This window comes from Mustelus asterias, chromosome 4 (assembly GCF_964213995.1).
Source record: "Mustelus asterias chromosome 4, sMusAst1.hap1.1, whole genome shotgun sequence".
Taxonomy (NCBI): domain Eukaryota; kingdom Metazoa; phylum Chordata; class Chondrichthyes; order Carcharhiniformes; family Triakidae; genus Mustelus; species Mustelus asterias.
Genome location: NC_135804.1, coordinates 140,343,599 through 140,357,502, shown reverse-complemented (window position 1 = coordinate 140,357,502; position 13,904 = coordinate 140,343,599). Strand labels below are relative to the sequence as shown.

Here is a 13,904-nt window from a genome sequence, read left to right as displayed (position 1 = left end):
ACAGTCTGAAAAACATGCTAGTTAGGCCAAGCTAAGTTCTCCCTCAGTGTACCTGAACAGGTGCCAGAGTGTGGCGACTAGGGGATTTTCACAGTAACTTCATTGCAGTGTTAATGTTAGCCTACATGTGACTAATAAATAAACTTTAACATTTAACTTAAATCCCACCACAGCAGATGGTGGAATTTGAATTCAATAAAAAAGGAATCTGGAATTAAGAATCTACTGATGACCATGAAACCATTGTCGATGGTCAGAAAAACCCATCTGGTTCATTAATGACCTTTCGGGAAGGAAATCTGCCACCCTTACCTGGTCTGGCCTACGTGTGACTCCAGAGCCACAGCAATGTGGTTGACTCTCAACTGCCCTCTGAAATGGCCTAGCAAGTCACTCAGTTTCAAGGGCGACTAGGGATGGGCAACAAATGCTGGCCAGCCAGTGGCGCCCATGACCCATGAATAAATAGTTTAAAAAGTATGCAGACAGGGAGAAGGTGCAAACTCCACACAGACAGACAGTCACCCGAGGCCGGAACGGAACCTGGGTCCCTGGTGTTGTGAGTCAGCAGTGCTCACCACTGTGCAGCCCAATTGCTGTCAATTGACAGTTTGCTTTTTATCTTTTTAATGGTTAATACATTTTCTGAATTCATCATTTAAGGTGTTCTTCCTTGTCATATGGTTAAGTCTCTGGAACCTTATTTGTTTTACGATGGGGTCGGGTGGGGTATTGCAAACAAGTGAACCCCATTAATCTTAGTTCAGATAAATAAAAAAAATTTATAATCCACACTTTCTAATCTCCCACCATTTAAGAAATACTCTGCACATCCGTTCCTCCTCCCAGGTCATTTCCTGGTTGTTTTATTTATATAAAATACAACAGAAAGGATGAAATGACATCTCTTATCCCAAACATCCAATTAAAAAGTCAGGAGCTGAACATAGATTAACAAATTGCAACAATACATTTGAATTTATATAGCGGCTTTTGTAAGTTCAGGACTTCCTAATGGAAGCCGTGAATTACTTTTTAAAGTGTCATTTCTAGTTTTGGAAAATGCAGGACGAGTCAATTTGTGCACAGCCATATGACCAGGGGGTAAGGTGTTTCTGTGCTGTTGTCTGGAAGACAGTTATTGCCCAGGACACCCCTCCTGCTTTTCTTCAAAAGACTCTTTCGAATCCACCTGAGAGCAGATAGGGCCGCGGTTCAAAATCTCACTCAAAAGACAGCACCTCTGACACTGCAGCACTCCTGCAGTAACATCAGCATAGATTACACGTCAAGACTCTGGAGCAAAGTTTGAACATTAGAAATCCATCACCAAACCAAAATGAAATTTAAAATTAGCTGGAGGAGCATGTTTGACAAATGCAATTACAAGATTATGGGCCCAATTTTACCAAAACTTCGCGCCCGTTTTTGGGCGTGAAATCGCGGTAAAGTGGGGCGTCGGGCCTATACCGCGATCTGCACCCGATTCCGAGCAGATCGCGGCTTTACCGACACCCGATTCGGGCGCGGGTCCGGCCTGCGCCCGAATTGGGCGGCCCGACGATTTAAATGCATTTAAATCGACTTAATGAACCGCGCGCCCAACTCTACCGCCAAATCCCACTTTACCGTCTTCTGGCCCGATCCGCGTCCGCGCTGTTACCGACCTGCAGAATAAAAGTCTGAAGTCGCCGCTGCAGCCTCCGAAGAGCGGGGTCAGAGACTGCAACGACTCTCCGACCCGGGTCATCCTCTGGGGGAGGGGGTGGGGGTGGGACCCACTCTGTGGGCGATCCCTCCTCTCCACTGGAGGAATGAATCCCTCCTGCTGGAGTGGACGTGCGGCCATGCCGTCCCACAAAACCTTCAGGATGAAGCGATTCCTCGCTAAGAAGATGAAGCAGAACCGGCCGATTCCACAGTCGATCCGCATGAAAACCGGCTACAAGATCAGTACAAGTCGAAGAGGAGACACTGGAGAAGGACCAAGCTGGGCCTGTGAAGGGATACACCATCACTGGTACACTATCAGCCACAGGTTCCTCTTCCCTGCAGGGGCAAGAGAGCGGGAGAGATGGCTGTGGCTGGTAGTGTACCAGTGATGGTGTATCCCTTTACAGGCCCAGCTTGGTCCTTCTCCAGTGTCTCCTCTTCGACTTGTACTGATCTTGTAGCCGGTTTTCATGCGGATCCACTGTGGAATCGGCCGGTTCTTCTTCATCTTCTTAGCGAGGAATCGCTTCATCCTGAAGATTTTGTGGGATGGCATGGCCGCACGTCCACTCCGGCAGGAGGGATTCGTTCCTCCGGTGGGGAGGAGGGATCGCCCGCAGAGTGGCGGCGGACCCCCCTGCCCCCCCACCGATCGGCCACAGACTGGCAGTGGACCCCGCCCCCCCCGACCAGAGGATGATCTGGGTCCCAACCCCCAATCCCCCCCAACCAGAGGATGATCTGGGTCCCGCCCCCCCCACCCCCCCAGAGGATGACCGTCAGAGAGCCGCTCTCTCCACTTTCTGCTTTCCTTTTCTTTTGCACCCGGGCGCGCTCTGTCAGATTTTTTTCGAACTGCGCACACGTGGTTCAGAGCTCCGATCGGTCCGCCAGGGCTAAGCCCCGCCCACAACGCGAATCGGACCGGAGCCGGCAAAACACATATGGGCGCGCTGGAAAGAGGATTCCAGGCTCGGATCTATTTGACGCCCGGATTCAGCACTTAGACTCAAAATGGTAAAATCAGGCCCTATATGTACAAATACCAATAAATCATTACAAATAAAATTGTAGATATTTACTTCACAGTATTGACAGGTTCTGTCTGATCTGCAGAGCATACAATTCCCAGGACTGACAATATATGACATATAATCAAATCTTACAAATGTCAATTCACTTGAAATACCCCATTGCTGCTAACCTAACTGCGGAGCTCCTCTTGCACCTCCAGGCAGTATTATCCTGAGAATAGATTAGAATTTTAAAAATAAACAGATTCCTAATCCTCAACAGCTCTTAAAAAATTCATATAGTGCCTTTCGGGTAGTAAAATGTCCCAAGCACTTGCAGGGGTATAAAAATATCATATTTTTAAAAACAGGAAGTAAATCAATGGGAATTACATTCTGACTCGAGTTCAGGTCAGAGGCATTGCAACCTCCAATCGCACATGTTTCAATCCATCACAGAATGCCACACAGGAACATGCAACTGTGTAATCCTTGGTGTAAACACCAAATTTGCGGATTGTCTGCCAACGCCAGAGGGGTAATAGCAAGTTGCGAATAATCGACAATCCTGCAAAAAAACAGGCCTTTAAAATACAAGTTGCAATAATTAATATCTGGCACCGACTGTCACAAAAGTAGATTATTGATGAACAATGACTGCAAACAGCATTGCCATTCCCACAAGCTCATTTCTTCAGCTTCATTGTCCAGATGGTGAGGGGAACAAGGGGGGAAACTTGCAGTTTGCAGATCAGCTTTCCGCCCAAGACATTCCCAATTTTTGTGATTGTTTATGAACGTCATTTTGTTCCAGGCATTTTCCCAACTCCCGTTGTCCTCACAAGTGCTTTATCACTGAACTCAATCGGCATTTAACCTTTCCAAACAAGGCAGTGGATCACCAATCCACGATTTTTTTATTCCGGGGTTGATTTCAAACAACAAAAACACCAACACTTCCTGCAACAAAAGAAAAATCGCACACACAAAACACTGTCTGATTAACCAGCATCCTTACAGCAGAATAGAAATACAGTTGAATGAATGGGGTAGCAGGGTGGCACAGTGGTTAGCACTGCTGCCTCAGTGCCAGGGACCTGGGTTCAATTCCGGCCTTCAGTCACTGTCTGTGTGGAGTCTGCATGTTCTCCCCGTGTCTGTGTGGGTTTCCTCCGGGTGCTCCGGTTTCTTCCCACAGTCCAAAGATGTGCTGGTTAGGTTGATTGGCCATGCTAAATTGCCCCTTAGTGTCAGTGGGATTAGCAGGGTAAATAAGTGGGGTTACAGGGATAGGTCTGGGTGGGATTGTGGTTGGTGCAGACTCGATGGGCCGAATGGCCATCTTCTGCACCATAGGGATTCTATGAATGTCCCTTGATTCTATTGGGATGTCCTAATTAAAGAATGTTAACCAAGGCAGTTCCTGGAGACAAACTTTTTAAGCAAGACTCTTTGCTGAAAACAACTTTAAAGATTTTTTTCTAAAGAAAAGGGAAAAATGTTTTGCTGTTAGAAATACGTCGTGGGGATGGTCCGTGGAACCTAGAATCTAAGTGGTCATCGTCAGGATCACAGAATGCAGATTAATAAAAAAATCTCCTGGAATCTCAATTGAGTGGATAAAAGCTGAATATAAAAATCTTCTCCTATTCAACAGTTAGCTTCCTGTGGTTAGAACAAGACTCAACATGTGCCATAGAACACTTGGGCACAGGCAAAACTCTCGGCCTGTTCCATGAGGATTCGGATCCAAGAGTCTTTAGTCTCTAAACATTCGTTTATTAGCAAAGAAGTATTAAAATTTTCAATTCTGAAGGTGAGGCCCGGTGAACACTGCTACAGATAACAGCCAGTCATTAATCTCCTGAGAGAGCTTTCTTCACAAATACTTCCCAATTCCCGCAGGTAATCATGTTAAAATTAAATGACACTTATCCATCTTTACATCTCTACATTTCAGTCTTGGGTTATTGTGCTTAACACAATTCCCAAAGTCCTCATCCCACCCATAGAATTTCTACAGTGCAGAAGGAAGTCATTCAGCCCATCGAGTTTGTACCGACTCTCCGAAAGAACATCTTATCCAGGCCTTGCACATCTTTCGGACTGTGGAAGGAAAACGGAGCACCCGGAGGAAACTCACACAGACACAGGGAGAAAGTGTAAACTCCACACAGACAGACAGACAGTCAGCCAAGGCCGGAATCGAATCCTGGCGTTGTGAGGCAGCAGTGCTAACCACTGTGCCACCGTGCTGCCCTCTTACCCAAGAGTTTTCCTCACTGACAATTGGCCCATTTGACCCACCTCATTTCCCACCACCAGATCCAGCAATGGCTCCTTTGCAGTTGAGGCAGTTGGACCACCGTCCCTCCCAAGTGACACTTATTAACCCTTTCAATCTACTTTGACTTTACTCTATTTGAACCACATTATAAAGGAAGGCAAGATTGGGAAATTAATCACAAGTTATACTTCACACTACCTTCAGTATAATTGGATCAAGAATACAGCACATTTTTGTACTGGAAGAAAAATGATTACAAAAGGAAAATGGATTAGATGGTGTCATTTGAAGAAAGGCACTGCATCTCTATAGCACATTTCATGACTAAAATATATCTGTAAGTGCTTCACAGTCCATTAATTAATTAGAAGATGCAGCAACCAATTTGCGCACAGCCAGGACTTTCAGTCTACATTGAGGTAATAACCGGGTAGTCTATTTTAAGGATGTTGGCTCAGTGATAAACATCGGCCAGGACACCCGGAGAACTCCCCTGCATTTCTTTGCAATTGCACCATCGGATCTTTTCCATTTACCCGAGGTGGCACATGGGGCCTTAGGTTTAAAGTTTTATCTGAAGGATGATACCTCGGACAGAGCAGCACTCCCTCAGAACATAACGGGAGTGTCAGCCTGGAATTACTTTGTGCCTGCATTGGGTCTTAAAATCACAACTGACCATCCAGTTCAGTGGGAAACAACATTGTGAAATTGTCCCAGTCAGGAACTGTTGGCTGAATTTTACAAGGCCTCTTGGTCCCAACCACTTCACCAAATCGGTGCTGGGGCCTCAACTGTTTACCATATACATAGACGATCTGGAGGAGGGGACCGAGTGTAGGGTAACATAGTTTGCGGATGATACAAAGATGAGTGGGAAAGCGAATTGCGTGGAGGATGCGGAAAGTCTGCAGAGAGATTTGGACGGGTTGAGTGAGTGGGCGAGGATCTGGCAGATGGAGTATAACATTGACAAGTGTGAGGTTATCCACTTTGGAAGAAATAATAGTAAAATGGACTATTATTTAAATGGTGAAAAATTGCAACATGCTACTGTGCAGAGGGACCTGGGGGTCCTTGTGCATGAATCGCAAAAACTCAGTTTGCAGGTGCAGCAGGTGATCAAGAAGGCAAATGGAATGTTGGCCTTCATCGCGAAGGGGATGGAGTATAAAAGCAGGGAGGTCTTGCTGCAATTGTACAAGGTACTAGTGAGGCCGCACCTAGAGTAGTGTGTACAATTTTGGTCCCCTTATTTACGGAAGGATGTATTGGCCTTGGAGGGGGTACAGAGAAGGTTCACCAGGTTGATACCGGAGATGAGGGGGTTAGCTTATGAGGAGAGATTGAGTAGATTGGGCCTGTACTCGTTGGAGTTTAGAAAGTTGAGGAGATCTTATAGAGACATATAAGATAATGAAGGGGCTAGACAGGGTAGAGGCAGAGAGATTCTTTCCACTTAGAAAGGAAACATGAACTAGAGGACACAGCCTCAAAATAAGGAGGAGTCAGTTTAGGACAGAGTTGAGGAGGAACTTCTTCTCTCAGAGGGTAGTGAATCTCTGGAATTCTCTGCCCATTGAAGCAGTGGAGGCTACCTCATTAAATATGTTTAAGTCACAGATAGATAGATTTCTGATCAATAAGGGAATTAAGGGTTATGGGGAGCGGGCGGGTAAGTGGAACTGAACCCACTATCAGATCAGCCATGATCTTATTGAATGGTGGAGCAGGCTCGAGGGGCTAGATGGCCTACCCCTGCTCCTATTTCTTATGTTCCTATGTTCTTACTAAAATGTCTGGGGGGGGGGGGGGGGGGGAGACACGTCTGGACAGGGGGGGGGGGGGGGGGGGGAGCAGGATAATGTCTGAAGGGAGGGGTGGGGGGGGGGGGGGGGTTGGGGAGCTTGGGGGGTGCTGCAGGATCCCATTGGCTGTCCACCACCAATGTTACTGCTTTAAGATGAGGCTCGCTCCCCTAGCTTGGGAGGAGGTCTGGCCAATCAGATGGCCAGCAGCTCTGTAGTCCCAGCAGTGCCTCATGGTCGCAATGGCCGCTGATGAGATTACAGCGGCTCTGAACAGGCATAAAAGTCTAGGTCAGTCTGGGGTCAGCAGTCTTGGTGAGGGGGGCCAGGTTCAAAAGGCCAGAGAGGAAGATGAAAGGAGTTGGGATGACCTGATAGGTGTGTCCCCTGCCACTACCACATGCTTAACAGTAGCCCACACAGCTAAAGTTGCCAGGCTTCTCACTGAGTGGGGATATCCCCCCCGCACTGTGGTGAGGGAAGTGGCCACCTAAAGGTCTCAATGGGCTCAGGAGCTGGTGGGTAACCCAACCCCTCCCCTGCTCCCCTCCCCCAGTAAAGTTTCAAACAAATCAGGGGTGGGTGGGAGGGAGGACAGTAGAAAGGCCATCTGCTGGATTTCACAAAGCCCCCAAGTTTCTGCAAAACCCACCAGCGGGCAAGCGTAAACTCATCTATAGAACATTTTGTGGTACTTACATATGCAAGTCTCTTATTCATTTCTGCATCTTGAAACATGGGAAACCAAACTTTCACAAGTTCCTTAACATTTATAAGAACAAATCCGATAGCTGAAATTCAACAAAACATGGTCAGTTTCCAGCTGGAATTCCAAACAAGAAAAAAAATCTCAAGGATATCAGACCTTCATTCTGATTTAAAATAATGCAGAGTTAACTTTCAGTATTTTGGTTAATGAAAACACGTACATGCTTTAATGGACCAGTTAAGGTCATACAATAAGACCATTGTTGAGAAAGGGGGAAATAATAAGGATTAATAAACAGATCGAGACCACTGCAATGGTCAAACACTGTAAACTGACAGAAGAATGGGCTGAACCTTAATCCCCAACAAATATTAGAATGAGTTGCTTGTTAGTTCAGAACTTTAATGTCACTGAAAGAAGAAACAGTTTGTCGAAGTTTTTCACCTTGCACTTATCAGGACAAATGCAAGAATGCTGAATTTCAGCAATCACAATTTACACTACAGGAGAAAAGACTGCTGATTGGTTGGCAAGTCAACACTGATTGGTCGAGGCATTGCCATGGGGAAAAAGAGGAGTTTATAGTTCTCCATTCCTTTCTCCATAGCAATGTCTGGTCAAAGTTCACTTGCCAACCAATCAGCAACCTTTTCTCCTGTACCATAAATTGTTAGTCATGATGTGGAGATGCCGGTGTTGGACTGGGGTAAACACAGTAAGAGGTCTCACAACACCAGGTTAAAGTCCAACAGGTTTATTTGGTAGCAAAAGCCACTAGCTTTCGGAGCGCTCGCTGCTCCTTCGTCAGGTGAGTCCCTGCATGAAGGTGCAGCGCTCCGAAAGTTAGTGGCTTTTGCTACCAAATATACCTGTTGGACTTTAACCTGGTGTTGTGAGACCTCTTACTGTGTAAATTGTTGCCAGTGTCTGAAGTTTAGCATTCCTGTGTTTGTGCTGCTGAACGCAAGACTTCCCAAACCCAACCTCAACCCATCTACTTCAGGCTTTAACAAAGTTGGGATAAGGAGTAGGCAGCTAACTCACTTCAAGAAGGCTGGCTGGTCGCTTAATCATTTTAATGAGACAGGTGGCCTCGGAGTTAACCTGTTTTTGCAGCTTTCACTCTGGCTGGCAGCTTGAACAGGCCTTGAGAAACCAATAGCTGAAGGAAGGCGAGGACTGCTTCATCCTGCAGGTAAGTGCTTTCTCTTAACCCCACAAGCTCTCACCATAAACCTACTGACCCCCTACCATCACCTCGGGTCAGGGGTTGAACCGCTCCAACTGGGTGGGGAATGAAGCCAGCCTCCCCAATGGTACTCTCACTAGCAGCAGCAGTTGATTTACTTCAGCTTGTGGCCCCTTCCCAAGAGCTCCTGGCCTAACTGGAAGCCAATTTTGTTGATCATACTAACCTCTGGGGTGGGAAATCTGTTGTGCACACTGGAGTCAGAGTCTAAACTTTTGTGTTTCTCAAAGCAATCATGAAAACTCTGTCCAACCTGCCCCATTCCATGTTGCTCACTTTCATAGAATCCTACAGTGCAGAATGAGGCCATTCAACCCATTGAGTATGCACTGACAATAATCCCACCCAGACCCTATCCCTGTAACCCCATGTATTTTCCCTACTAACCCCCCTGACACGAAGAGGCAATTTGCCATGGTCAATCCACCTAACCTGCACATCCTGGGACTGTGGGAGGAAAATGGAGCACCCGGAGGAAACGCACACAGACACGGGGAGAATGTGCAAACTCCGCACAGACCGTGACCCGAGGCGGGAATCGAACCCGGTCCCTGGCGCTGTGAGGCAGCAGTGCTAACCACTGAGCCACTGTGCCTAGTGTCAGCCCAGTGTCTTTGAAAATGATGCTTCACTTGAAATATTCAGGAACAATTCAACTCAGCAAGAATTGAATATTATCCCCCATGCAGAGGTCAAATCCTGATTGTCACACAGTGCCATTTCCATAAATTCATGATCTCAAAAGATTTGATGAAATAATTTTAGGAAGGGTTTGGAAAAGGCTGTGCTGTGGGAAAGGTGAGGTTGGGAATATTATCGAATACTTCTCTCCCACTAACTGGATTGGCTGCAAGCAGCACCTGGCACTCTGCTGAGGTTGCCAGAAGTTAGCCAGCTCCTTCGGTCTGCTCCGACTAATATGTCTCAGCTCCAACCCTCAGGAAAACATAGCCTGACCATTCTAAAGAAGAGTACAGTTTTTTCACCCATGAAGGATTGTCACAATCCAATGGGCCAAATGGATTGTTTCCGTGCTGTAAATTCTCTGTAACGATGATGTGGCGTACTGCACAGAACCAACTAGGAATTCAATACATCTCTGATTCCCTTTGAGTCGAGAGACTTCTGTTCAACTTGTCTGAATTGATTTGAGAACCTTGGCTGTAGAAGTGAAAAGCCAGTGTTCTCTACCATTCAGATACCTGCTTAGTAGGATAAAAATATAGAACCACTGAGACTTTCAATTACATCCCCCAGAGCAACTAGGAAACACATTTATTCCCCACCCAAAAGGACTCAACGGTGATAAACGGATCACCCTTATAAATACCTCACTGAAGAGCACTTAGCCACCTTCCAATGTTCAACTATCCCTGCACCTTCAGCTCTTTCTAGACAGAGGGAGCAATATGGAAAAGATTGAGGGAAGAATTTGCACCCTACACTCAAGCAAAGGAATGAGCCTATCTAACAATCAGACATACTGCGCTATGCGAACAATTCAAGATTTTTAACAAGAAATTGAGGTCTCGCTGACACTAAGTCAGCAAATAATGCCAAAAAAATTGGCCCATGCTGATTTTTTCACCCACCCACACCCTGCCACCACCAATTTCCCCTCCCTATTGTTCAAAATCTATCCAAGAGATCATATTGTCCTCTGCTCATTTTATCATGAAAGCTTGTGTGGCTTTTGCTACCAAATAAACCTGTTGGACTTTAACCTGGTGTTGTTAAACTTCTTACTGTGTTTACCCCAGTCCAACGCCGGCATCTCCACATCATTTTATCATGATCAATGCTATGATCTGATTTAACAACAAGATTGGTAGAGTCTTGGGGTAATAGTCATGGACCTGCTCTCATGGTGGATTATAGGAGGAAGATTTTAAATAAAGATTGGAGGGAGCAAAGAGAAGATTAAATTCTTCATTGCTGACCGTCTGAAATTTTTCTCTGTAGTAATTCTTCAGCCCTTTCTTTAGCAGAGGTCTTTTCTTCGTTTGATCGTTCTGGAGGTGGCTCTGCAGGCTTTCCATTGGGCCATAACGACTCCCTTACTCTATCTATGTACACAATGATCTGTTCTTCACTGAAGAACTGATCTAGTTTTTTCTGAAGCTTTCTGTAAAAAGAAATACAATTTGATGACGTCAATTTAACTTACCTGAAAGGAGTTATTGTTCAAAGGGTGGATCTCAACTATAATAAATCAACAACAGAGCTGATATATTGTAAGAAAAGTACAGTATAATTTGCATATTTTGCACATTATTTGCAAGCACAAACAATGGGCCACAATTTGCTGTGAAATGAACACTGAGGCTAACGGCACGAGCTACACTAATGTCAGGCATGGACAGACGTGCAATGAAATGCAGAAATCCAAAATTGTTGTCCGGGTTGCATTCTTTCACCATTAGCTTTGCAAGAATGGCATCTCACTGTCTGCCTCACCAATGGGTGATATGAAATTGTATATTCGTGCAAACTAAACTCATGACAGGAAGTTGCAACTGCTCTGAAGTAATGGAGGCCGTCTTTGAACCATTTAAAGTCCGAGCATATTTTATTATAGTTAGATTAGCGGTTAAAATTCTTTTGACAACGTGTTAAATGTTGATTGCTGCCAATGAACCCTTGGTATTGAAATCTAACTAAGCAATTGTGGAGTCTCATTCCATCAGGTTTTACTTGGCGATTTAAAAAAATGTAATTAAAAATAAACTTTTCCTTTCTGTATCTCCTTTCAGTCTTAGTCCAAACTTTCTTTTCCTCTCCATTTCTCTTCTGTACCAGCTTTGTCCCTCTAAGATCTGATTGTTCAAGATGCACGCAGTTGTACAGTGCATTCAGGCCCCAGATGCTTTGTTCCCATCACTGCCATGTTATCAGCTCGCACTTTTACCAACTTGTAGCATAAAATATCATGGCGATTAAACAGGCAAGGAGCAAGATTCATTACCCTCCTACAGCAACTCATGGCTCTATTTCAGGCACTGCACATTGGAGCCGTGACATAGTGGACAAGAGTCGTACAACAGAGGTCCATTCAGAGATTAGGGCTGGAGTTTTACCGTCCTGTCCGCCATGGGAATTGGAGCGGGTGAGGGGCGGACCATGCAAAAGTCTATTGACCTCGGGCAGGATTTTACAGTTTCGGGATGAGCAAGACTGTAAAATCCTGCCCTGGGACAGGAATCATAGTGGGTGGAACACAGGCCGTGCAAAGGTCTGTTGACCTCAGGTGGGATTTTCTGGCCTTGGGGCGAGCGTGGCTGGAAAATCCCACCCTAGGTTTTACATTGAAGGTGCAGAACGAACAGACCATTTTTGTCCAACTGATGCATGCAATGTTGGTGATCCACATGAGTCATAATGTGGATCACCATTGGTGCCAGTTATAACGTGGCTCTCTTCATACCAGCTCAATGGATGGATAACCGAGCCTTAATTAATCTTAGGCTTTCTGCACCCTTCCCCCCACATACCCCGCCCCCATCGCCACCACCACCCCCTCACCGCCCCAGTTAAGAGGGAACCCAGAGCAATGACAGTGATGAGAGATGAGAAATTTTGGAAAGTAGGGGTGACCAAGTTAAGACTGTTCAGTGTACCAGAATTCAGTGAACTAAAGAAGTCTGCAGTTTGAAATATTTTGTTTGCATCAGTCTTGCACCAGAACCTACTGTTAGTCAACTTTTCAATGCATTAATTGTAAGCCACTTACTTCCTCTTCACTCGCTGAAGCATCTTTAGTGCGCATAGAAGTAATTTATACTTAAAATACTCTGCAACAGAAAGATACATTTATCACTAAAACAATTGGGAGGTTCCATTGTACAATATCACTGATATATCAACTGTAGTTAATTAGAAAAGTGTACATAAAGAACAAAGAACAAAGAACAGTACAGCACAGGAAACAGGCCCTTCGGCCCTCCAAGCCTGTGCCGCTCCTTGGTCCAACTAGACCAATCGTTTGTATCCCTCCATTCCCAGGCTGCTCATGTGACTATCCAGGTAAGTCTTAAACGATGTCAGCGTGCCTGCCTCCACCACCCTACTTGGCAGCGCATTCCAGGCCCCCACCACCCTCTGTGTAAAAAACGTCCCTCTGATGTCTGAGTTATACTTCGCCCCTCTCAGCTTGAGCCCGTGACCCCTCGTGATCGTCACCTCCGACCTGGGAAAAAGCTTCCCACTGTTCACCCTATCTATACCCTTCATAATCTTGTACACCTCTATTAGATCTCCCCTCATTCTCCGTCTTTCCAAGGAGAACAACCCCAGTCTACCCAATCTCTCCTCATAGCTAAGACCCTCCATACCAGGCAACATCCTGGTAAACCTTCTCTGCACTCTCTCCAATGCCCATGACCCAAGGAGGACATTTGACCCATTGTGGTGCCAACTATGAAAGAGGTAACAAATTATTCTTCCACTCCTTTGCCACAGAGTTGCAAGTTTTCCCTTTCCAAGTAAATATCCATTTCCCTTCTGAAAGTTATGATTGCATCTGCTTCCACCACCCTGTCAATGCAGTGCATTCCAGATCAAATATTGCTGGCAGCTTATTCTTTGATCATTACGAAGGTAACAATGTCAACTGTAATGTGTTTTCATCTTACAAAAAGAATACGGAGGCACTGGAGTAGGTGTGAAAAACATTTACAAGGGTAAGAAGTTATAATGATCAGGGAGAACTGAATGATCTAGGACTCTTTTCTCTGAGAGGGAGAGAGCAGCAAGGTGTGGGACCTGAACCATGCCTACTCGGCTGCTCACAGAGCCATGACTGATCAATGGCATCTGAAAGCCAGAGCAGTTGTCTCCCACCTCTTGAGCTTACCACTTCAGTAAGGCCTTTGATAAAGTTCCACATGTAGGCTGCTCTGGAAGGTTAGATCATATGGAATCCAGCGAAAGCTGGCAAATTGGATATACAATTGGTTTGATGGCAGGAAGCAGAGGGTAATGGTGGAAGGATGCTTGTCAGATGTGGAGGCCTGTGACTGGTGGTGTGCCTCAAGGGTCAGTGCTGGGCCCGTTCCTGTAATCAATTTCAATAATTTGGATGAGAACGTACAAGGCATGATCAGTAAGTTTGAAGATGACACTAACA

At 45.6% G+C, this 13,904-nt stretch overlaps 1 protein-coding gene across 1 annotated transcript in view; it reads right to left on the bottom strand.

Moving 5' to 3' along the window:
- Positions 1–2,771: 2,771 nt before the first annotated feature.
- The window catches only part of LOC144493024 (uncharacterized), a 58,002-nt gene continuing 46,869 nt past the window's right edge, over positions 2,772–13,904 (bottom strand). The window contains exons 13-16 of the mRNA XM_078211817.1: positions 12,510–12,570; positions 10,720–10,904; positions 7,521–7,612; positions 2,772–3,686 (exon numbers count right to left, since the gene is read on the bottom strand). Coding sequence (XP_078067943.1) covers positions 3,588–3,686; positions 7,521–7,612; positions 10,720–10,904; positions 12,510–12,570 — 437 coding nt within the window. The 3' untranslated portion in view covers positions 2,772–3,587. The remainder of the gene's footprint in view (positions 3,687–7,520; positions 7,613–10,719; positions 10,905–12,509; positions 12,571–13,904) is intronic.